At 44.7% G+C, this 23,831-nt stretch overlaps 2 protein-coding genes across 3 annotated transcripts; one reads left to right on the top strand and one right to left on the bottom strand.

The window, feature by feature from the left end:
• Nucleotides 1-82: 82 nt before the first annotated feature.
• On the bottom strand, nucleotides 83-23,742 carry LOC131127778 (uncharacterized). The gene is made up of 7 exons (XM_078789266.1): nucleotides 23,462-23,742; nucleotides 12,101-12,950; nucleotides 10,572-10,681; nucleotides 7,157-7,281; nucleotides 4,597-5,110; nucleotides 2,351-2,527; nucleotides 83-1,560 (listed from the first exon to the last, which is right to left on the bottom strand). The coding sequence occupies exons 1-7, from the start codon at nucleotides 23,475-23,477 to the stop codon at nucleotides 695-697; spliced, it is 2,658 nt and encodes an 885-aa protein (XP_078645392.1). The 5' UTR covers nucleotides 23,478-23,742; the 3' UTR covers nucleotides 83-694.
• LOC144898264 (uncharacterized) lies at nucleotides 5,307-9,012 on the top strand. 2 transcript variants are annotated; one of them, XM_078789581.1, is made up of 7 exons: nucleotides 5,307-5,424; nucleotides 6,552-6,654; nucleotides 6,886-7,023; nucleotides 7,129-7,304; nucleotides 7,437-7,573; nucleotides 7,833-7,926; nucleotides 8,019-9,012. In XM_078789581.1, the coding sequence occupies exons 2-7, from the start codon at nucleotides 6,558-6,560 to the stop codon at nucleotides 8,166-8,168; spliced, it is 792 nt and encodes a 263-aa protein (XP_078645707.1). In that variant the 5' UTR covers nucleotides 5,307-5,424; nucleotides 6,552-6,557; the 3' UTR covers nucleotides 8,169-9,012. The 2 variants fall into 2 exon arrangements, with proteins under 2 accessions (XP_078645707.1, XP_078645708.1); XM_078789582.1 differs by lacking the exon at nucleotides 6,886-7,023 and having other exon boundaries at nucleotides 5,308-5,424.
• Nucleotides 23,743-23,831: the final 89 nt, after the last annotated feature.

The raw sequence follows: 23,831 nt of genomic DNA, 5'->3' as shown, positions 1-23,831 counted from the left end.
GCTCAGGACGACAGAAGCAGTCTCAGAGAGGTCGTATTACAAATACTTTTTATTTCAAATAATGTATGCAGTTCTTATTTAATTTGCAGTTTTATTACATTAGTACATTCCTCGGTTTAGATTTATTATAGTGGTGTTATTCTACTTTTGCTTTTAATTATGGAATAATTGATTAAAATGACATAATCAAACAGCTAATATGATTTTTGTTCTCTGTTGATGCGATACATCACTTTCCGCTGTTAATGTATAATTTTGACAGCACTAATTCAAATAAATAAACATTTGAGACTTCCAAACAAGCCGCCATCTTGTTCTCCGTCCTCTTTCAACGACCAAAAGTGTAGACCTGGACGCCATCTTGGGTAATCCTGTAACGCCCCTGGTTGAGGTGAAGGAGAGACTCGCCGATGCACTTCAACCGCTTCATGAAACAGCAGAAACGCGAGAACCGCTGTCGGCTACAACCCACGCCAAGCCGGTTTTCATCCACTCTCACACTCCTGCGCGTGACGTGCGATACGTCACTTCCCAAGCCCCGCCCATTAAAGGTACAGACACATTTGTCACGATTACCTTGTGTATACAGTAAAAATGATTTCTTCGTTGTTCACAAATCTTAAAATCGGAACCGGAACATGTGAAATCTAAACGCCTTAACGAGTACGAGTTCTGTACGAATTCCTGAGGTGATTTATTCGCCGCTGTGCGTCGACATGTGCGCTGTCAAAGCTGTCTCTCGAGAATTAATTTGACCACAAACTGAGCAATTAAAAGATTTTTGTAGTTTGTGTGTTCTCATGTGCACGTTCATATTGCTCTTACAGGAGAATGTTTTCCCACAAAACGGGCAACAGAAAGGTTTTTCTCCCGTGTGCTTTCTCATGTGGGTGTTCAAAGTGGAGCTCTGCACAAACTTATCGCCACAAACTGAGCAACTAAAGGGTTTTTCTCCAGTGTGCGTTCTCATGTGTTTCACCATATTTGACTTATCAGAGAATCTTTTACCACAAACTGAACAAGGAAAAGGTTTTTCTCCCGTGTGCGTCCTCATGTGTCGGGTCAAGTCACACTTATCAGAGAAGCTTTTCGCACAAACCGAGCAAGTCAAACGTTTTTTCGCTGCCTTCTTTTGAGAGCATTCAGAGTGTTTGTTGTCCGTGTGACTCCGTGTGACGCCTTCACAGTCAGTATCGCTGCTCAGAGCTTCTTGGACGTCGTCCCCGTCTTCAGCCTCACAATCTGCCAGCGGAGCAAAGAGGCTAACTGCTGCTGAGCCTCCGCTGTGGTCTCCGTCGGCTTCTGTTGTCATGTGCTGTGGTGGTGGGCTGCTGCTTGGTGGTTTCTCTTCATGGACTTCGGTCTTCACACAGACGACAGTCAGCGGCAACTTGGTGAGGTCGGCCTCCTCTGACCCGAGAAGACACTCCTTAGGCCCCCAGAGTTCCTCTTCTTCCTCTTTACTGTGGGGGGGCTGGGGATCCTTCCGCTTCGAAGCAGAGCTCCCCCCCTGCAGCGGACGGGCACGTTCTTCTTGACGACCAATCAGCTGCTGGACGCCTGCAGGACACAAACACAACTCAGACGTCAAATATTATAATAATGTAAAATATTCTATGGCACATCTTCTGCACATCCTCGTCTATTGGGATTCAAGGACAAGGACAGCGGGATGAAGCGTTTGAATAAATACATCGATTCTCACTCAGCCAAGTCCCGCTGATCTGCAGGGGACAGGAAGTTGAGCTTTAGCTTGGTGTGGGTTGCGCCCCTGTTGGGGCTCATTGTGCCTCAGAAGCTCAATGTTACCGTAACATCACTGACCCCTACTGGCCACTGTAGAATATTACATATCCTAGTGTCTTTAAAGGCATCTTCTGAATGCCTTACATTTCTATGTTAGTTCATTTGGACATTTTTATGCTAAAACATGCTTCATATCAGCAGGAAATAGAAAAATTTGCTCGAGTATGCAAGTTTTCTACCAATAATAGGCCAATTTCACCACAAAACAACAAGCTTTATGAATATGTGCTGGAAAAACACTAATAGAGTCAAGTGGCCAATTGCTGCTGTAAGATTAACCTCCTTGAGCCCGTGACAACAACCGGATGTGAAGTCACGTGACCCAGCAATTCAGTAAACTCTTTGAACGATTCGGTCATAATTGCACATCTCTACTGTGGCTCTTCGTGACTTCTTTTGGGAACAACCTTGTTCGCATTAGTAGCTAAACTAGCGTGGGTAAACACGGTGGTCGCCATCTTTGATTGTAGACTGTGATTTAAAAACAACTCCTGATGTAGACTCCGTACATTTGCGACAGATGAAGTCCAACATGTAAACATACCTTCCGTGTGTACCACAAACTTGCGAACGGCTCCCAGTTGTCGTCGGCATTGCTCCTTCTCTCTTGTTCGAGAAAGTTCCTCGTCGTACGAAGATATCGTTCTTTCAAACAGCGCGAATATTTCATCAGCTGCCGCCATGAGTCGCTCCCTCACTAACTCTTTTAACATTCTGGAATCTTAAAATGTTTCTTTTTTGCTGGATGCCCCTTTGTTTAGTGTTTTGGTAGCAGCGTTTCCAACTTCCGCTTTTTTTCTTCTATGGGGCCTTGCGGCTGCTTGGCATCCATGACGTCACACTACTGCCACCGTGTGACGGGATGGACTAAAGACGAGCTGCAAATGGGACCCATAGAAGAAAAAAGGGAGCGAGGCAACACAGAGTGTCGAAGCAAAGTCAGCAACAGTGATATTGGTCCTACACGGTACATCCCTGCCACCCCCCCCCCCCCCCCCCGAAGAGCGAACATTAGGGGAGTAAGGGGTAATACCAAGTATGCAGCGGGCGAGGGGGCTACATTACCGGATAATTAAACATGCTACTTCTGGCAAATGATATCAATAAATAAAGTCAACAAGATGCAAGATATGTAATGCAAGATAATGTAATGTTTATTTTTATTCAATTAGAATGATGTGATTATATTGGGGGGTATATAGCACCGCCATGCAAATGACACGCCTGCCAATGAGGCCAGCATATTTTAGGAAGGAGAAAAGCCACGCATGCACGGGGAGAACATGCAAACTCCACACAGAGAATAAAACCCACGATCTCCTGACTGTGTGGCCTACATGCTAACCACTTAGCCCATTGACAATAGTCTTTCAAACTATGTGCGGGCGTTCTTTTGCAGTAACATCTGGAACTGCCATAACGCGAAGGCTTTTTCGTGATCATTGAAGTGAAAAATAAGATGTCAACTCCGATCTACGTAGTGGGACTCTTACGGTGTCAAGCCGTGGGATTGACCGTCGCACTTCCACGAAGCTGCGCCAGCTGGCTCTCGTTACACACGCTCACATTACGGTTGGTTGGAGAAAAGACGGAGCAAGGGGAACGTTTTCCTCTCGTGTGTGGTCAAAGTGGAGCTCTCCGTAGATTTATAACCACAAAAGGAGCAACTGAAAGGTCTTTCCCCTGTGTGCGTTTGCATGTGTAATGCCATGCTTGCCTTCTGGGAGTATCGTTCGCCACAAACGGAGCAACTGAAAGGTTTTACATCTGTGTGCGTTCTCCTGTGCGACGCCATGCTTTGACCACCGAGAAAATCTTTCGTGACAAATTGAGCAACTAAAAGGTTTTTCTCCCGTGTGCGTTGTCATAAAGGGACAAAGTCACCAAGTCACCAAATGTTAACTTCAGCTTCCTGGCTTTTTTAACATTCATAGCTGGTTTATTAGCTTCAGGACTCTTGTGCTTTAGATAATTAACCTTAAGTTGTAGAACTCTGCCTCTGTAATGTTGCCATCATAGAGACCATTGAAAGATCCTGGTTCCTTCAAACATGGATGTTCCTTTATGAGAGTTCTGCAACTGCACACTGCATCACTTGGGTACGGCGTGCATGCAAAGATTTTTCAGGTCATCAGTTGAGCTTAATGTGAGGAAGTCATCAAAATCCGTGTTCTTATGCTGAAGGCTAATGTCCACCGGGATCCCACAAGCTTGCTTTTAGAAAGAGTGAAAAAAATGACAAAAATGATCAAGAGACAAATGAGGTCTCGTGTTGATTGCAGTGCAGGCCTCAGAATTCAAGCCAATCAAATCAAAATCGTAACGAGACAAGACTTTGTGATCAGGAATATCAATTCAATCAACATATGATGTCATCCCACTCCTATAAGATAAATGCCTGAGACAACACAAAAATGTTCTCCTAATTAGTCCCCCAAATATGTAAACTATACGTATACTATACGTATACTATTATATACCAACTATTCCAGACAGATGCAGGGCTTGGCATCACCACACGCCTTTGGCGTGACAAAGTCCACTCCACACCAGAGCTGAGCTCATTTCATGGTTTTTATTGGAGTCATTCATGATCATTTAGTCCAGGTTGTCCTCGACCAATCAGAGCGCCAAAGTGGAAGACGCGATGAAGACGAGGACAGCCTTATTCTGCGCTGTGTGTCAACAAGTGTGCTGCCAAAGTCTTCTCATGGGAATACATCTTAGCGCTGAGTGAACAACGAAAAGGTTTTTCCACGGTGTGTATTCTCATGTGTACGTTCATGTTACTCTTGCAAGAGAAGCTTTTGCCACAAAATAAGCAACTGAAAGGTTTCTCTCCCGTGTGCGCTCTCATGTGTCTCGACAGCGTGGAACTCTGCACAAACTTGCCGCCGCAAATTGAGCAACTGAAAGGTTTTTCCCCCGTGTGTGTCCTCACGTGCGACACCATGTACGACTTTCGAGCGAATCGCTCCTCACACACCGAGCAACTGAAGGGTTTTTCTCCCGTGTGCGTTCTCGTGTGTCGGTTCAAATCCCTCTTAAAAGAAAAGCTTCTGTCACAGACCGAGCAGGTAAAACGTTTTTTAACCATCAGCCTTTTGGAGCGCTCCGAGCGTTTGCCACTCGTATCGCCTTCACCGTCCGTGCCGCTACTCAGCGACTGGTGGGGGTCGTCCATGTCGTCATCCTTGCCGTCTGACTGCGGTTCGTCACCGTGGTCTTCCGTCTTCACGGTCAGCAGCAACTTGGTAAGAGAGGCCTCCTCCGACCCGACAAGACCTTCGCCCTCTTCTTCCTCCTTCACAGCAAAATCAAAAGTGTTAGATTTCCAGTGTTGGTGTTGTATGTTAAAAATACAGTGTTAATTTAACACTTGCTTAGTTTAATTCAACTATGTGAGAGTTAATTCCTCAAAAGAGTTGGTGTTAATCCAGGGAGTTAAATCCAAGCAACACTGTTAAGTGTTGATTTTAAAATCAACACTTAACAGTGTTGCTCCCAGAATTCCAACGGATCTGTGACGTGTTTGTCTAAAGGGCGGGACGACTTGGAGACTCGAGCACGGTCAGCAGAGGACGACTTTACCTCCAGACTTCACGGAGTATCTTTTCAGTAAGTATTTTATATGTGTCGATAAGTGTCGCGGAGTCCTGTCTATAGCTCTAACAAGGTAGGCTAAGTCCAATGTTAAGGTTAGCTGTTGTATGCTATTTTTTAAGGGTGCATTAATGTTCCTTTTGCACATCAGTGTTGATGAATATACACAGCTTGCTTAGGCTACACGTTTGGATAACACGGTATATAACTGCACATTTTTTGTAAGAGGTTAAAGCTAGCTAAAATGGTGTAGCACGAGCATGAGGCATCACATTAACAGAATATTCTCTGTCGGAAAATCTGTAGGCCATCGAAGTGCGCTTATGGCAATTAATTAGCTATGGTCTAGTTTCGATGAAAATATCAAGCGATGGAGTAAGGTTAGAGAGCCGGGGCTGGGCCGGGGGGTTGAGCTCCCGCCTGCCCAGAGACTGCTGCTATTGCTAAAAGTCAGGCTAGCTCTGTGAGCCGGGTAGCATGTTGCTGCCTTAGGCCTGAGGCACCGGACCACCACGCCAGCCACACAGAGCTCTGCTCTTACAGGGAGGAGTAGTTTATTTAATTATTTTATTTTATTGTATTTTATTTATTTTTAACTTTTGGGACTTAACAAAAGCTTATTCTTAACGTTAGCTTCTCAATCTAACGTTAGCCGCAGCTAATAAAGTTACCGGAGTCACACACACCCCCCACCCCCCAGCTGCGGCCATAATAATAAACGTCTGAAATGCCGGTGAGTTTTTAACTTTAAAGTTACAGTGTTTTAGCTATCTATGCATATGAACAATAATGTCGCTGTCATGTGCCTTCAGTTGACGTTATTTTGCCAAACTAATTAGAGACGAGTTGATCATGTGTCTTTGTGTTTATGGGTAAGTGTCGGTGTTGTTGGCAGGAGAACCAGGTTAGCCGTCATGATAGCAGGCAGGCTGAGCTTTAGTAACAGTGTCATTGTGCTGGACCCCGTTGTCGGGGTGGAGACTAGTTGGCATGACTTGTGAGTAACACTTAAAAAATCAAAACAAATACTCAGACGGTCGAACTCAGGCAAGGCCAAATCTTCATGTTTCTCCACATCCACGGTAAACATACTGTAAATGATGATGTAGTGTGGATGTCTATTCTTCTATGTTTTTCTATAGTACATCATGTTGGTGAAGGTGAGATTTGGAGAAACGCAGAAGTATGTCAAAGTGGCTGAGACTGAGGATGGCTATGATGACTTCAACACATTTCTTCAGAAAGGTTGGCATCACTTTTAATAGAGCCCAGAATGTTTGTGTAAATTGACTCATTGCTATAATATCTACTGAATTTATGTGATATGTAAATGTCTCATATTATGGAGTTATGTTTATGATAGCTAATGGTAATGCCCTGTGTGCCCTTGATCTAAAATGTTGGGGAAAAGAAGTTTAGAAAATTTCTGTTTATCATAATTTTTCCATTGCTCTAAATTTAATATTTTTTTATCAGTCATTCATAAGCTAGATCTTCCACTTGAGACTGAGCTGCACTTGACAGATGAATCAGGGACAGAAGTCGATGCAGATGTGTTTGAGGAGCTTTTGCAAGCAGGGAACCTTACTGTTAGGGTGGCAACTAAGTCAACAGGTGAGACTCAGGCTTGTGAGGTCAGGAGTGGATCGTCAATAGAGTATTGTGGAGAACTAATTATTTTTTCATTTTGTGTATACATTTTTCTTTTACTGTTTACAGTTGTGCTTCATCATGATCTTTCATATACTTCGTTGGAGTCACCCATGTCAGACAACTCATCTGTGTCAGTGTCAGAAGACTCCGTGCCAGTATCCTCTGATTCATCTGATGCAACAGTGATTGTTCGGACAAATGGAGGGAAGAGAACCCATGCTGAACGGAAATCGGCAAAAGAGGTCTTAGTTATCAAATATCACACACAAATATATTGTGCAGTAGAACTGTGTCAAACTTTTTTTGTTGTTGGACATAATGATGATCGTGATGGATATAATTGCTAATTTGCTTTATGATTCTTTATGTTTTAGATGGTGAGAGATGCTCTGAAGGACAAACCGGGTGGACAGATTATTTTGGATGAATATGATAAAATGAAAACATTGATGGATAGCACAAGGAGACAGTTGGTAAACCTTCTTGTGGCCGACATGGTTGAAAGTCATGGGTAAGACTTCATTGTTCATATTTATACTTTACAGATTTTTTTTTTAACAGCACACTTATTTTAGAACATTGCATATTAGTAAAGCAACTTATTATTTATTTTCTCCTATGAAAGAGATAAATACTAAATGGCTAAAACATGATACAAAAACTGATTAAAAAAAACTATTTGAAAGAGACTTAAACTCAGTGACACTAACAACAGTAACATTTGTAAGCACTGAAGGAACTGTAGTAGTAATGTCATGTTTATCTTTCAGGAGGAGCCCACCTGTCTCTGTGCGAAGTAAATACGCTTTGGGCATCATCTCTCTGTTTCCCAGCCTCAGAGATCCATACTCAGACAATGGATATGTAAGTTTATAAATGAAAAGCTTGTATATCAATTTATGGAGTAGTAATGTGGTCTGAACTTACTCTACAATTTAATGTTTTTAATATTACAGGAACACTTCTATGACCCACAGAGTGGATCTGGGTACTTGGCCTGGAGGATAAAAACGGTTCAGCGCAACACTGCAGCTCAGTCCCGGAGATCTTCCACCAGCACACCCTACCAGGATAGTCCAAAGAGAAAGAGGGTTGAAAATGGATGATGCTAGCAAGGACCTTGGTCTAAATGCAATTCAGTCGTGGTGTCTTGTGAGAAATACTCCTCTTATTTTTGGTGATGTATTGGAAAGAAATAACTGTTACTGGAATCTGCTCCTCCTCTTGATTCAGATTGTGAATATTGTATTTTCACCTATTGTAACTAACGGTATGACATACTATTTGAAGCACTTGATTAAGGACCACCACAAGCTATTTCAGTCTTTGTTTTCACAGAAAAGATTGATTCCAAAGCATCATTTCATGCTACATTATCCACGTTGTATTAGAAAAATAGGTCCACTCCTTCACGTATGGTGCATGAGGTTCGAGGCAAAACATAATTTTTTTAAAAGATCAGTGAAAAATTTCAAAAACATCACAAAAGCACTGGTGAAACAACACCAGAGACAGCTAGCTTACCACTGGGAGAATTTTAATTTTCAGAGATTTGAGTTTGGTCCAGTGAAGAAAGAAACCATTGATAGCTTGGAAGGAGGTGATGTTTTAAGTTCTGTTTTTGATGAAAATGCATACTGTGAAGTGTCAACCACTAATTGGGTGAAGAACTATGGAACAGAATACCAGACTGGTATGTTTGTTTGTACTGGAACAAATATGGAAGTTCCTGTTTTCAGAAAGGTCACCAACATCATAATACATGATGAGCAAGCTTTTATTTTGACTTGCAGAGTGGACACTCTTTATTTTGATGATCATTTCAGTGCATACTGTATCAATGAGAGAGCAGATTCATTTTCTGTTTTTCCAGTTAAGGAGTTGATTTATTACAGGCCCTATGACAAACAGTTTTCCAATGAGATGTGTGAAAAAACATACATAGTGCCACATTGTCATATTGTGTGAAAAAACATACATAGTGCCACATTGTCATATTGTGTGACCTGTGTTGTGGTTATTGCAAAGCCAGTGCTGTTGTTAATGTGGTGTGCTTGTTTGAAATACAGGTGATTCAAACTGCAACTTGTGTGGTTTTCTTTGTAAATTTTATTGTTGTTGTTGTTATTATCATTATTATTATTATTATTAACAACAATAATGATGATAATAACAACATTATTATTATCATTAATATTAATATTAACATTAACATCAATATTATTATTATTATGAGCAGTAGTAGTAGTATAATATTTAACACTATCCATAGTGTTAGTATAATTTGAATTTTATTCAGTGTTAAAACAACACAATGATAGTGTTAATTTTTGACACTACACACTAGTGTTAGGTAAATTCAACACTGATGGGTGTTAAATTTCAACTATTGAGAGTGTTGATCCAACTCTGTCACAGTGTTAACTGTTTAACACTTTCAAAAGTGTTATTTTAACTCGATTTAGTGTGGACCAATATAGACACTTTCAAAGTGTTGAATTTAACTCCCTAGGAGTTGATTTAACACTTCTGAATTTGCTGTGTTAATGTGGGGGGGCTTCAAAGCGGAGCTCCCTCCCAGCGGCTGAGCGGGACGACCAATCGGCTGCTGGACATCTGCGGGACACAAACAATACAGAGAAATGCTGGGAGCGTCACGACACGCCGACCAATGGCTGGACGGTCCGGGCGCTTTTCGTTTGTTACCTCCGGTTGTGTTTTTGTCTTCAAAATGACTCGAAAGGTTCTGCTTGGATTTGGATGAAATTTTAAGGAATTGTCAGAAACAGAATATGGAAGGAGTGATTTGGGGTGATTCAAAATCCCCAAAATTCATTCTTTCCCCATGCTAACATTAGCATAGCATTTTTAGCCATTTTCCGTAGCCACATATGAGCACCTAGCATTATTATGCTGCATGTAAACATGCTAAAGTTAGCATTGCTAGCATAACTGGCATTTTTGTTAACATTAGCATAGTAGCCTTTTTTATTTTCAAAGATATCCACATATAAAGTCTTGCAATTTCCTTCTTCAATCATTTCTGGACATTTTCTTCCCAAAATATTTCTATTTTAGTTCCATAATATTGTAACCCACCCCAGCCTTCTTCTTCCTCCTCTTTGGGCTCTCTCTTGCTCTCTCTCCCTCTCATTTTTGTTGTTTGTTTCTCATATTGACCTTAAAAATGTTTTAATGTTTTAAAAATTTTATTCCTGAATATTTCAAGAAGATCTTACTAAGATGACATGGTTGTTTTCCCAATTAACCTATCCATACGCAGACACACTCCAAAAATAAATCTCTGAGGTGTACATTGCTATATCTGTGTTATTGCAAATCTTCCACACAGGGAAGCCACAGCCCCTCAGGCCGCCATCTTGTTCACCGTCCTAGCTCAGTTGCAATAGTACGCTGGCCGCCATCTTGGATGATATATTGACACTTCTGTGATTTAAGAAACAGAAGTAGCTCGTGTCGTTTCCGTTAAATACAACGTGCAAACATACCTTCATCTCTAGACACAACTTGAGTCTTGCTAACAGCTTCCAGTTGTTGTCGATGTCGCTCGTTCTCCTCTCTCGTTCGAGAAAATTCATCCTCGTAGGACGTTATGGTTCTTTCAAAAAGCGCAAATATTTCATCGGCTGCCGCCAAGAGTCGCTCCTTCACCAACTCTTTCAACATTTTCTATGTCGTCCTCCTCTCTTCGCTTCGCGTTTCGCAACAGAGTTGCTAACGTCCGCCTTTTTCTTCTTCGGTTGAGATTTTCGGCTGTTGAGCGTCACGATGCTGCTACCTCGTGGCGGAATTGCAGATTGTTCAAGCTGAGGAAGACCAAGGGCTCCCATTTTACAGAGCCTTTATTTCAAATGCATGCAATTGATTTTATTGCAGTAATATAGCAACTAATTATGTGATGTCCACGTGAGGACCCCCCCATCCATGTTGTCCACATGAGTCAACAACTGTACAGTTATTTATGGCTTCTTACTGTTGGCTTAATGCATTGAAGGAACACAACGTTGTAATCATTGTTTATGTTTATCATTGTTTTCAGGTGTTTATTATTATGTATGTCCTTGTAGTTATTGTTACGTCTGAGAGTGAAGAGCGGAAGGCACTTGGTCCTGATGGTCTAGCTGTGGAGGTATGGAGGTAGAGGTAGCAGTAGAGTTCCTGACCGGGTTGTTCAATAGGATGTTGGTGGTGAGAAGATGCCGCAGGAATGGAGAAGTGTGTTGGTGGCCATTTTGAAGAACAAGGGTGATGTGCAGAGCTGTGGCAACTCCAGAGGTATAAAGCTAATGAACCATACCATGAAGATATGGAAAGAGTAGTTGAAGCTAGACTAAGGGCAGAAGTCAGCATCTGGGAGCAGCAGTATGGTTTCATGCCAACAAAGAGTACTCCAGGTGCAGTATTTGCTTTAAGAATGTTCATAGAGAAGTACAGAGAAGGTTTTTGTAGATGTGGAGAAAGCCTAGGACAGGGTGCCTAGAGAGGAACTGTGGTATTGTATGAGGAGGTCTGGAGTGATAGAGAAGTATGTTAAAGTGGTGCAGGGCATGTATGAGGACTGGAAGACAGGGGTAAGATGTGCTGGAGGTGGGACTGCATCAGGGATCAGCTCTGAGGCCTTTCTTGTTTGCTATGGTGATGGACAGGCTGACAGATGAGCTGAGACAAGAATCCCCATGGACTATGATGTTTGCAGATGACATTGGGATTTGGAGTGAGAGTCGGGAACAGGTGGAGGAGATGCTAGAGGAGTGGAGGTTTGCCCTGGAAAGGAGAGGGACCCGGGTGGATAAAGAATGTGGAGAATGTGAAGTGCCTGGGGTCAACAGTCCAGAAGAATGGAGATGGTGAAAAGGAGGTGAAGAAGCGTGTGCAGGCAGGATGGAACGGGTGGAGAACAAGTCAGGTGTGATGTAATAGAAGACTTTAGAAGATAGATAAAAGATGAAAAAAACGCTTCCATCCACGTTGTCCTCAACCTACCAGACTGACCTTGTCAGGACAGGAAAAGGCTCACTCTCCATTGTGCGTCAACATGTGTGCCGTCAGGTTTTTCTTATGAGAATAAATTTTACCACACACGGGACAACAAAAGGGTTTTTCTCCCGTGTGCGTCCTCATGTGCACATTCATGTTGCTCTTCCCAGAGAAGCCTTTCCCACAAAACACACAACAGAAAGGTTTTTCTCCTGTGTGCGTCCTCATGTGTCCGTTCAAGCTGGCCCTCTGAGCAAACGTGTCGCCGCAAACCAAGCAACCAAAAGGTTTTTCTCCCGTGTGCGTCCTCATGTGCGTACTCAAGGTGGAACTCTGTACAAACTTATCGCCACAGATGGAGCAACTGAAAGGTTTTTCCCCCGTGTGCGTTTTCATGTGCGTCATCAACGACACCTTTCGAGCAAACCTTTCACCGCAAAGCGAGCATCCAAAAGGTTTTTCTCCCGTGTGCGTCCTCGTGTGTCGAGTCAAATCGCCCATTTTGGAAAACCTTTTGCCGCAAACTGAGCAGGTCAGACGTTCTTCACCCATCTTCTTCTCTGAGCACTCGGTGTGCGCATCGTCAGTCGTCATATCGCCTTCACAGTCAGCATCGCTGCTGTCGTCCCTGTCTTCATCCTCGGTTGTGTCGTCGCCATCTGACAGCGGCGCCAAGAGAATGCCTGCTTCCGCTTCCTCTTCGTTGTCTTCCGTCTTCACACAGATAACCATCAGATCTGACCTGACAAGACACTCTCCCTCCCGAGTGAGTCGGAGCTCCTCCTCTTCCTCTTTAACGTGGGGGGGCTGGGGATCCTCCTGCTCCAACGTGGCGCTCCCCTGAGGCCAAGCGGGACGTTCTTCTTGATGACCAACCACCCGCTGGGGGCCTGCAAGACACAAACACACTGGAGCTCAGACATTCTATGTATTGCTTAGTCCGCCGCATTCCTTCCTGCTGTGGGATGACTCGTTAAACCACAGACGCCATCTTGTTCGCCTTGCTCAGTGTACGTTGGCCGCCATCTTGGATTGCACATTTGCAACACTGTGATTTTCTGGGGGAAACAATCTCTTCAATCTGGTTCAAGTACTCTCCGTAAATGTACCACACTGCTAGACACCGCTAGAAGTAGGGCGTGTACCGATACCTTCAACCTGGAGCACAAACCGAGTCTTGTTAACAGCTTCCAGTTGTCGCCGTTGGCGCTCATTCTCCTCTCTCGTTCGAGAAAGTTCCTCCTCGTAGGACGCCATCGTTCTTTCCAACAGTACGAATATTTCATCGGCTGCCACCAATAGTCGCTCCCTGATCGACTCTTTCAACATTTTAATGTCTATTTTAATGTTTAATGACGTCCGCCTCGCGTTGTTGCAGCGGCGATGCTCACTTCTGCCTTTTTCTTCGACGGAGATATACGGCATCCGTGACTACACACTGCTGCCGACTGGCGGCGGAAAGGACTGCTTTTAGATTTTGATTTAAAGTACGTATATACTTTATATAATATACATTTTATCATGAATAGAATGATCGTTTTTTCAATCGAAATACTTTCGAGCTCCTTGTACATACATATATATATATATATATATGTATGTACACACACATATATATTGTTGTAGAAGAAATTCTCTGCAACCTAATTGAGGCCTCCAAGACCACTTGTTTAAGTAAATTTCATCTAACCAAGCATATTCGTTAATCTCCACTTATGAGAAGGAATAAAACTCACACACTAGTAAAAGTTAACACTATGTATTGTATAATTGGTCAGACAGAATAATTTCACAAAAACACAGGATCCTGGGCTGAGTTTCTCTTCCAATGTCCGCCTGCAACCTCCCGACGATAAGAAGGAAAGTCACTCCCGATTCTTGCATCCCAGGGCTTTTTGTAGATCTCCTTAGATGGGGTGGAGTTGGGGGGATGTGTGGGGAATGGACCAGGATCCCGTTCCCGGACCAGATACTTCCTCCTTCACCCCGTTATCTTTATTGCCTCCTGGGTAAATGATCGTAAATACCTAAGACCCTCCTGGCCTTTTGGTTCTCCCCCAATGAGCTCTGCAAAGATAAGAGGAAGAAACACAACACAGAATATTGTGCCCTGACCATCTGTTAACTGACCCTTTACTGGTACAGGTCATAGCTTGACCTGATACTCATCTACCCTAGCTCAAAGACAATTATTTAAAAACTAGATTTGGCTACAATATATACATATATACACATATATATACAGTGAAGAAAATAAGTATTTGCTATATTAAGCTATTTTGCTATTTCTCCCACTTAGAAATCATGGAGGGGTCTGAAATTTTCATCGTAGGTGCATGTCCACGGTGAGAGAGATAAACTAAAAAGAAAAATCCAGAAATCACAATGCATGATTTTTTAACAATTTATGTGTGTGATACAGCTGCAAATAAGTATTTGAACACCTGAGAAAATGAATGTTAATATTTGGTACAGTAGCCTTTGTTTGCTATTACAGAGGTCAAACGTTTCCTGTAGTTTTTCACCAGGTTTGCACACACTGCAGGAGGGATCTTGGCCCACTCCTCCACACAGATCTTCTCTAGATCAGTCAGGTTTCTGGGCTGTCGCTGAGAAACACGGAGTTTGAGCTCCCTCCAAAGATTTTCGATTGGGTTCAGGTCTGGAGACTGGCTGGGCCATGCTAGAACCTTGATATGCTTCTTACGGAGCCACTCCTTGGTTTTCCTGGCTGTGTGCTTCGGGTCGTTGTCGTGTTGGAAGACCCAGCCACGACCCATCTTCAATGCTCTGACAGAGGGAAGGAGGTTGTTCCCCAAAATCTCACAATACACGGCCCCAGTCATCCTCTCTTTAATGCAGTGCACTCGTCCTGTCCCATGTGCAGAAAAACACCCCCAAAGCATGATGCTACCACCCCCATGCTTCACAGTAGGGATGGTGTTCTTCGGATTGTACTCTTCATTCTTCTTCCTCCAAACACGCTTATTGGAATTATGACCAAAAAGTTCTATTTTGGTCTCATCTGACCATAAAACTTTCTCCCATGACTCCTCTGTATCATCCAAATGGTCATATGCAAACTTAAGACGGGCCTTGACATGTGCTGGTTTAAGCAGGGGAACCTTTCGTGCCATGCATGATTTCACATCATGACGTCTTAGTGTATTACCTACAGTAACCTTGGAAACGGTGGTCCCAGCTCTTTTCAGGTCATTGACCAAGTCCTGTCGTGTAGTTCTGGGCTGATTCCTCACCTTTCTTAGAAGCATTGAGACCCCACGAGGTGATATCTTGCATGGGGCTCCACTCCGATTGAGATTGACCGTCATGTTTAGCTTCTTCCATTTTCTAATGATAGCTCCAACAGTGGACCTTTTTTCACCAAGCTGCTTGGTAATTGCTCCGTAGCCCTTTCCAGCCTTGTGGAGGTGTACAATTTTGTCTCTGGTGTCTTTGGACAGCTCTTTGGTCTTCGCCATGTTACAAGTTAAAGTCTTACTGATTGTATGGGGTGGACAGGTGTCTTTATGCAGCTAACGACCTCAAACAGGTGCATCTGATTCAGGATGATACATGGAGTGCAGGTGGACTTCTAATGGGCAGACTAACAGGTCTTTCAGGGTCAGAATTCTAGATGATACACAGGTGTTCAAATACTTATTTGCAGCTGTATCACACAAATAAATTGTTAAAAAATCATGCATTGTGATTTCTGGATTTTTCTTTTTAGTTTATCTCTCTCACAGTGGACATGCACCTACGATGAAAATTTCAGACCCCTCCATGATTTCTAAGTGGGAGAAATAGCAAAATAGCAGGGTGTTCAAATACTTATTTTCTTCACTGTATGCACATGTAGCCAGTCGCTTAATTGCGCCAGCAGGGGCCGCTGTGGTTTGTCTGCAACACGTTTTGTTCCTTTGGCCACTCTTGGCTGCCTTTTTCAATGAGTATCCCCCGTTTGTTTGCTGTCTGAACTTCAGTTTTGTTTCCTGTATGTGAAGGTAGGCAGCATGGCGGTTTTCTCTTGAGTAATGGCTTTATTTAGGCCTCATATGATTGTTTTGTGTAAATCGTTTATTTGCTATCCTTTTATTATATTTAGTAGTTTATTCGATTATTAACGGAAGTTTTGTTTCCTGTATGTGAAGTGGGAATAAAGAGACTGTCAGCACCACAATCGCTTCCTGCTTCGTGGTCATCTCCGTTCGCCACACCTAATAAAAAAAAACCACAACGCAGAGCCACGGAGGTGCAGCAGCCACGCCAACGAGCGGAAAGGGTTACATCTTTGGTGCCGTGACCCGGATTGTGGTGTCCCAAGACGGTTGACAAGGGAGTCCTCACTGCCCTTTCAATTAATTTGAACATTTGGTGACATATCCTTTTATTGTGGAAATAACACAATTAATGTTTCATTATCATATGTGACTATATGGTGTAACCGTGAACAGTAGAGAGTATTGGTTCCATTTGAAAGTTGCTTTTTCTAGTTGTTCAAGTACAAATTTTGAATTTTCGATATTACTGTAACATAAGTTTACATTTACCAGCTGTTTACAAACGATCAAAGTTGAAGAAAAAAATACAGGAGGAAGAGTAGTAACATGTTTGCCCACACGCATGCACCATTAGAGCAGCAGAGCCAGAATCCTGATGCAGCTAGCACGAGCGCTGTGAACCGGCCATTAGTCAGTCAGGGTAATAGCGCCATGTCCCCCGCCTATGCTGGCAGCAGGTCACAGCATGACCTGCAGAGACACCAGACCTTCACTCCAGCAGCCGACCAAAGACAATGGACACAACCCACCCCACCACCTCCAACCCTGTCACCTTATCAAGTAAGTCACCAAGTTGACCGCACACGCGGGCCCACAATAGATGAGGGGGCACCCGTGCAGGTCAGCAGGCCCAGGATGAACCTCAACCAGGTATTCACACCAACCACAAAAGATACAGGGCTGTATCAGCGACAGGCCGATGGAGACACACCTACAACCAGTTCACCTCAAGGTCACCAGTACCCCATCCATCCAGAAGCTGTTGCTATGGGGCACTTAAACAGGGACCATATCACCATCCCCATCAACCCAGAGCAGACCTACAGACAAGTTGTCCAAGCACCACACACAGTGAGGAGTTTGAATAATTCTGAACCAGTTATGCGGCTGCCATTAAACTCAGAGAGTGCACCAGCTTACCACCTCCATCAGCCACAACCATTTACTCACTATCCTATAGACATCAGGGATGCAGAAGCCCCTGGCCAGCCATACCCCGTCACCTCAGGGCCACTCTATACCATTGCGTCTGTGCCCCACAGCTCAACCCCAGGTCCAGGTCCCACACTGATTAGTAGTTTGGACCATGTGCACAACATACGTGATGCTCCCCTACGACACCCAACATTTGCTCCGCCCTCCAACGCATACACATATTCATGCCCACCTCACCTGCCCTCAGAGAGGTATACTAGGCCCAACCCAACACCTCAACTGACTTCCTATGGTGGTTTTATGCAGACTCACCAGGTGAAAAATGTTCCAGTCTTCACAGGAAACACTGAAAGCAAAATGCTAATAGAGGACTGGGTCCGAGACATGCATTATCTCTTTGAGGCCCTAGAGCTGCCGATGCACCTTTGCTTTCCCACGATTGTCAGACATTTAGGGGGCGAAGCCAGGAAGCTTGTACTCAACCTCCCAGCCCTTGAACAAACCCCTGAGAAAGCCTTCGAGGAATTGAGAGCAGAGTATGGTGACACACAAGGCCCTTTAGACCCGCTGGCCAACTTCTATGAGCGCAGCCAGAAGGCAGGCGAGACCGCTTGTTCCTTCGCAATTGCTTTAGAGGCAGTGTTGCGAACAGTGGAGGAAGGTCAAAGAGGTGGTGACCCTTTTCCTGACCGTGATAGTAAACTGGTGCGCCAGTTCCTGAGAGGGCTCCAAGATGCAGAGGTGTACTCAAGGATCGCACCAATGAAACCCAGGCTTCTCAGTTTCCGGGAACTGCAAGCGGAGTTGCGGAACCTGGCTAAAGAAAACCGGGCGTTCCACACACCACTGTGTGTGAGAAAAGCCCACACACAGGTGCAGGTGGCAGTTGAAGGTGCAGGAGGGACGAAGCAAGACAAGATAAAGGCTAACTCTGCATTATCAGATTTGATGGAAGCAGTTAATAAATTAGTTCTGAACCAGGAAGAGCAGATGGCCAAGTTGTCTCAACTTGAGTCAAGACTTGCCTCCTCGACCCCTGTGATCCCAGTTAGGACACGGACCCCTGCTAGGAACAATACACCGAGCCCAGGTGTTGTTTGCTACAGGTGTGGGATGTCAGGGCATACAGCTAGGGTTTGTAGAGAAATTCTCCCTGACACAGACCAAGCAGTGTCTCTTCAAATCCACTCAACGGGCTCAGAAGAGAACACTCCCCACTCAGTGCGGTCTTTAAACGCCTAGGCCCCATGGTCGCTGGGGCAACCATGGGTGAACACCAAGACCCCCCACGACAGAGTGACAACAATGTTGTAGTGGACACACCCCTTGTGGGACCCAGAAATGAGGCAGAGGTAGAGATCAATGGAGTTGAGTGTAGGGCCCTCTTTGACACAGGCTCCCAGGTCACGAGCATTACACACAAGTACTGGCGTACCCATCCTGTCCTTAAAAAATCCAAACTCAGACCCTCTAAAGTTCCCACAGAGGGTGCAGCAGGTCAGAAGGTTTCACACTATGGTGTCCTGAATATAAAAGTTAAAATGTTTGGAAAGGAGTTTAATAAGGTGCCAGCTTTTGTTGTTCCAGACTCGCAATACCGTTCCTCTGTCCCTCTGCTGATTGGAACTAATGTTCTTCGGGCGTCCAGAGACCACCTTCAAGCAGCCGATGGCAGCCAATTCCTCCAGTGGGTAAAGGAAAGCCACCCAGAATGGTACGCTGTTTTGTCGGAGGTGGAGAACACTCAACCTGAGCAAAATCAGTGTGTGCTGTTGTGTATGCTGGACAAAGAATACACGTTCCAGGTGGACATGAGCTAAATTTAAAGTGCAAGATCAAAGGGGGCCCAAAAAGAAAAACGTATACCGCCCTCCTGGAAACAGTTTCCGTCCCAAAGCTCCCTCAAGACCTTCTGGTGGCTAAAGTCCTTGCTAATGTCAGCAGGGGTTACGCTCCCATCCGAGTTATGAACCTATCCCAGCAGGCCATTGTGATAAAACCAAACACTCATCTGGCAGATGCTGTTCTGGTGGGCAGGGTGGTGGAGTTTAGTGACAGCCAGGAGGATGACTCCGTCAAGGGGGGAGCTATAAGCCTTGAGCAGGTTGTGTCGGCTTGCGGGGTGGACCTAAGTGAAGCTGCAGTTGAAAGTGACCACCAGCGCACTCTTCTCAAAGACCTGATTCAGAGAAATAAAAGTGTGTTTTCCCAGCACCCCCTGGACTATGGCCACACAAAAACAATGCAGCATGAGATCCCTTTGGTGGACTGTAAGCCATTTCGGCTCCCATATCGCAAAATCTCCGCCTCTCAGTGGCAGGATGTATGGAAGTTGTTGAATGATATGGAGTCGACAGGAGTTATTAGGCCGAGTAAGAGTCCATATGCTTCGCCTGTGGTGATAGTGACCAAGAAGGATGGCACTCCAAGGCTCTGCATCGATTATAGCAAGCTTAACTCCTGCAGCACCAGGGATGCGTTCCCTTTGCCTCGTATAGAGGAAGCACTGGAGGCTCTTGGTCAAGCAAGGTATTTTTCGACACTCAACCTCACAGCAGGGTACTGGCAAGTAGAAGTGGCGGAACATGACAAACATAAAACAGCATTCAGTACCCCCATGGGCCTGTTTGAAGCCAATAGAATGCCATTTGGTCTGCAAAATGCACCCTCCACATTTCAGAGACTTATGACTTGCTGTTTCGGTGACTTGAACTTCACTCACCTCCTAATATATCTGGATGACTTGATAGTGTTTTCCAGTACATTTGAAGAGCACTTGGAGAGGTTGCAACTGGTGTTTGGTCGCCTAGAAGAACATGGCCTCAAGCTTAAGCCGGCCAAATGCCAGCTCATTAGGAAAGAGGTGCAGTATTTGGGTCATGTGGTGTCAGCAAATGGAATCAGGACTGACCCAGAGAAGATCACCAAGGTCAAGCATTGGGAGAGGCCCATGAACCGTAAGGAAGTGCTGCAATTCCTTGGATTTGCTGGCTACTACCGGCGCTATGTGAAGGGGTACTCTGCCTTAGCCGCTCCGTTGTACCGCCTTACAACAGGTGATCCAAGGAAGAAGAAGCGGGGTGAGCGGAAGAGCTCAGGGCCAGAGCCACTATTTTTATGGACGGTCGAGTGCGAGGAGGCTTTACAAGCCTTAAAGGACAGTCTTACCACTGCCCCGGTACTTGGCTACCCTGACTACAATCTGGCATTTGTGCTCCAGACGGATGCTTCAGGAGGAGGACTTGGTGCTGTTTTGGCACAAGTTCAGAATGGTGAAGAGAAGGCCATTGCCTATGCTAGCAGGAGTTTGAACCCAGCGGAGACAAGGTACCCTGCTCATAAACTCGAATTCTTGGCACTCAAATGGGCTGTGACTGTAAAGTTCTATGACCATCTCTATGGGCGCAAGTTTTCTGTCCTCACTGATAACAATCCCCTGAAGTATGTGATGTCATCTGCAAAGCTGGATGCTACCGGGCAGAGGTGGGTGTCAGCACTGGCGGCATTTGACTTTGACGTCCAATACCGAAGAGGAAAGAACAATGCCAATGCTAATGCTTTTTCTCGGATGTCCAATCAGGAGGTAACTCAGGTCTTGCAAACCTGTCCTCAGCTTGTACAAGCTAGTGCTGGTCAGAGTGGTCCGGGGGATGAGGAAACCAACATGCCTGACAAATCAGCAGCTTATTTGTCAAAACCTGAATTGGACGTGCCAGATGAGGCATACTATGGCGTGGGAACTGAAGCATTGCCACCAATGACAAAGCAGGAACTCAGTCAAGGACAGAAGGAAGATCCTGTTGTTGGCCCGGTCCTGTTCTTCAAAAGCCGGAATAGGAAACCAAACAGCTGTTTGGTGACAAGAAGAGGGACCTTCTTTTGAAGGAGTGGGGGAGGTTGGTGGTCAAAGATGGAATTCTGTATCGCACCATCAAAAAGTGTCGCAGGGGAATAGTGGCGCAGTTGGTGTTGCCAGAAAACCTGCAAGTGTCAGTCATGACTGCTCTACATGATGACTCTGGACATCTGGGATGTGACAGAACACTCCAGATGATCAGGGAACGATTTTATTGGCCAGAAATGTTCGAGGAGGTCAAAACATGGTGTGAAAAATGTGAAAGATGTTGTCTCAGGAAGACCCCAACAGCTGGACTAAGGGCCCCCTTGGTCAGTATCCACAGCAGCGCACCCATGGAGCTGGTGTGTGTGGACTTTCTGACCTTGGATAAAGCAAAAGGTGGTATCGAGAATGTCCTCGTTGTAACTGATCATTTCTCCCGTTACGCACAAGCATACCCAACCAAAGACCAAAAGGCGACAACTGTGGCTAGAGTGCTGTGGAAAAACTTCTTTTGTCGCTTTGGCTTCCCAACAAAGTTGAACGCAGACCAAGGTCGCAACTTTGAGAGTGCTGTTGTAAAGGAGCTTTGCAAGGTCATGGGGATCGCCAAAACTCACACGACCCCCTATCACCCTCAGGGGAACGGCGCCACTGAAAGGTTCAACCGGACCCTCATGAACATGCTGGGAACATTGGAGCCTAGGCTGAAACATCACTGGCACGAGTATGTGGATGCGATGACTCACGCGTACAACTGTACACAACACGACTCGACGGGATACACGCCCTACTACCTGATGTTTGGAAGGCACCCCAGACTTCCAATTGACTTGGTCTTTGGGCTCCCAACCACAGAAGGCTCTGGTAACTATAATGAGTATGTCCAAACATTGCATGACTGCTTGTCTCAGGCCTATGCTCAAGCCAGCCAGGCTTCCCGTAATGCCAAGGATCAACAAAAGGCACATTATGACAAGAAAGCTAAGTCCCACGTGTTTGAACCAGGTGACAGAGTTCTGGTGAAGGTGTGCCACGTTGAGGGTCGGCAGAAACTCGGGGACAGATGGCAGGCCCAGCCATATGTGGTGGTGAAAAAGCAACCCAATATGCCAGTCTATGTTGTTCGGTCCGAGAGTGGGGAAACAGCAAGAGTGGTCCACAGCAATCTCCTTACCCAGTGTATGTTCCTCCCGGTGGACCAAGGAGGTGGAGTGACGGCTGGAGGAGAGGATTCCAATGGAGCTGGAGACAGTGTGGAGGAGGTAGAAGAAGGACATGAGGAGGAATTGGATGTGGATGTGGAAGATGACACTATTGATTGGGAGGAACAGGTGGAGACAAGGAGGAATCCCCCAAGAAAAAGAGTTCCACCTAAAAGGCTGAGTCTTGAATCTCAGGTAGTGAGGTCAGATGAAGACCAGCTAAGGTTAGCGAGGGGTAGAAGGCTGTGGCAGAGAGCCATAGCAAGAGGAGTAGTGGGAGGTCATTCACCTTAGTTGCACTTTTCGTATGTCAGGTTTTCCTTTATTGACGAGAACCGTGATAGACTGTTGTGAGGTTTTTGTACATATAATTTTTTATACATATCTCTTTTTGTATTTTCCTCTCTATGATGGCAAGGGTGCCATCCGTTAAAGAAGGGGTGGATGTAGCCAGTCGCTTAATTGCGCCAGCAGGGGCCGCTGTGGTTTGTCTGCAACACGTTTTGTTCCTTTGGCCCCTCTTGGCTGCCTTTCTCAATGAGTATCCCCCGTTTGTTTGCTGTCTGAACTTCAGTTTTGTTTCCTGTATGTGAAGGTAGGCAGCATGGCGGTTTTCTCTTGAGTAATGGCTTTATTTAGGCCTCATATGATTGTTTTGTGTAAATCGTTTATTTGCTATCCTTTTATTATATTTTCGCAAAGTAATTTTTGTCTGTAATGTCGAGTAGTTTATTCGATTATTAACGGAAGTTTTGTTTCCTGTATGTGAAGTGGGAATAAAGAGACTGTCAGCACCACAATCGCTCCCTGCTTCGTGGTCATCTCCGTTCGCCACACCTAATAAAAAAAACCACAACGCAGAGCCACGGAGGTGCAGCAACCACGCCAACGAGCGGAAAGGGTTACACACACATATAAATATATATATATATATATATATATATATATACATATATATACATACACACACACACATATATAGACATACATAAAATACTTTTTCCCCCTGTAAAACCACATGACCGGAAGAATTATATCTACTAAACATATCAATACACGGGTTTTGGGAATGTAAAAAAAACCCGAATAGCCTCTGAAATCAATATTGATCAATATCAAAACTTTTGAAAACGTCTTACCGGCTTCGGAGGCCATCCTGTGTGTCTGGCTATTATATCCCCTTTGCAACAACTGCTGGAAGAAAACATTTGTATTCCTCAACAATATCAACACCGAGTGGTTAGCGCAGGCCTCACAGCTCGAAGACTAACTTTGCTTCGAGGATTGACTGTGTTAAAAAACGGCGGAAGCTCTCCGTAGTTCCGAAGTGATTAAAAAATAAAAACAACAATAATAAATTGTAATGCAGTGACAGACGTTGTGTAGACGAAATGTAGAAATCCTATTTTGACACCAACGGTGTTCCGTATACCTTTCCAGGAAGGGGTGGTGGTGCACGCATGCGCAAAACGTCCTTCTGGCAGATCAAGTTCGGTTGGATTGGCGCAC

This window comes from Doryrhamphus excisus, linkage group LG3 (assembly GCF_037039965.1).
Source record: "Doryrhamphus excisus strain RoL-2023G ecotype Guam linkage group LG3, RoL_Dexc_Guam_v1.1, whole genome shotgun sequence".
In the NCBI taxonomy this organism is placed as follows: domain Eukaryota; kingdom Metazoa; phylum Chordata; class Actinopteri; order Syngnathiformes; family Syngnathidae; genus Doryrhamphus; species Doryrhamphus excisus.
Note: the sequence above shows the minus strand (reverse complement) of the source record. Positions and strands in the feature narration are given on the sequence as shown.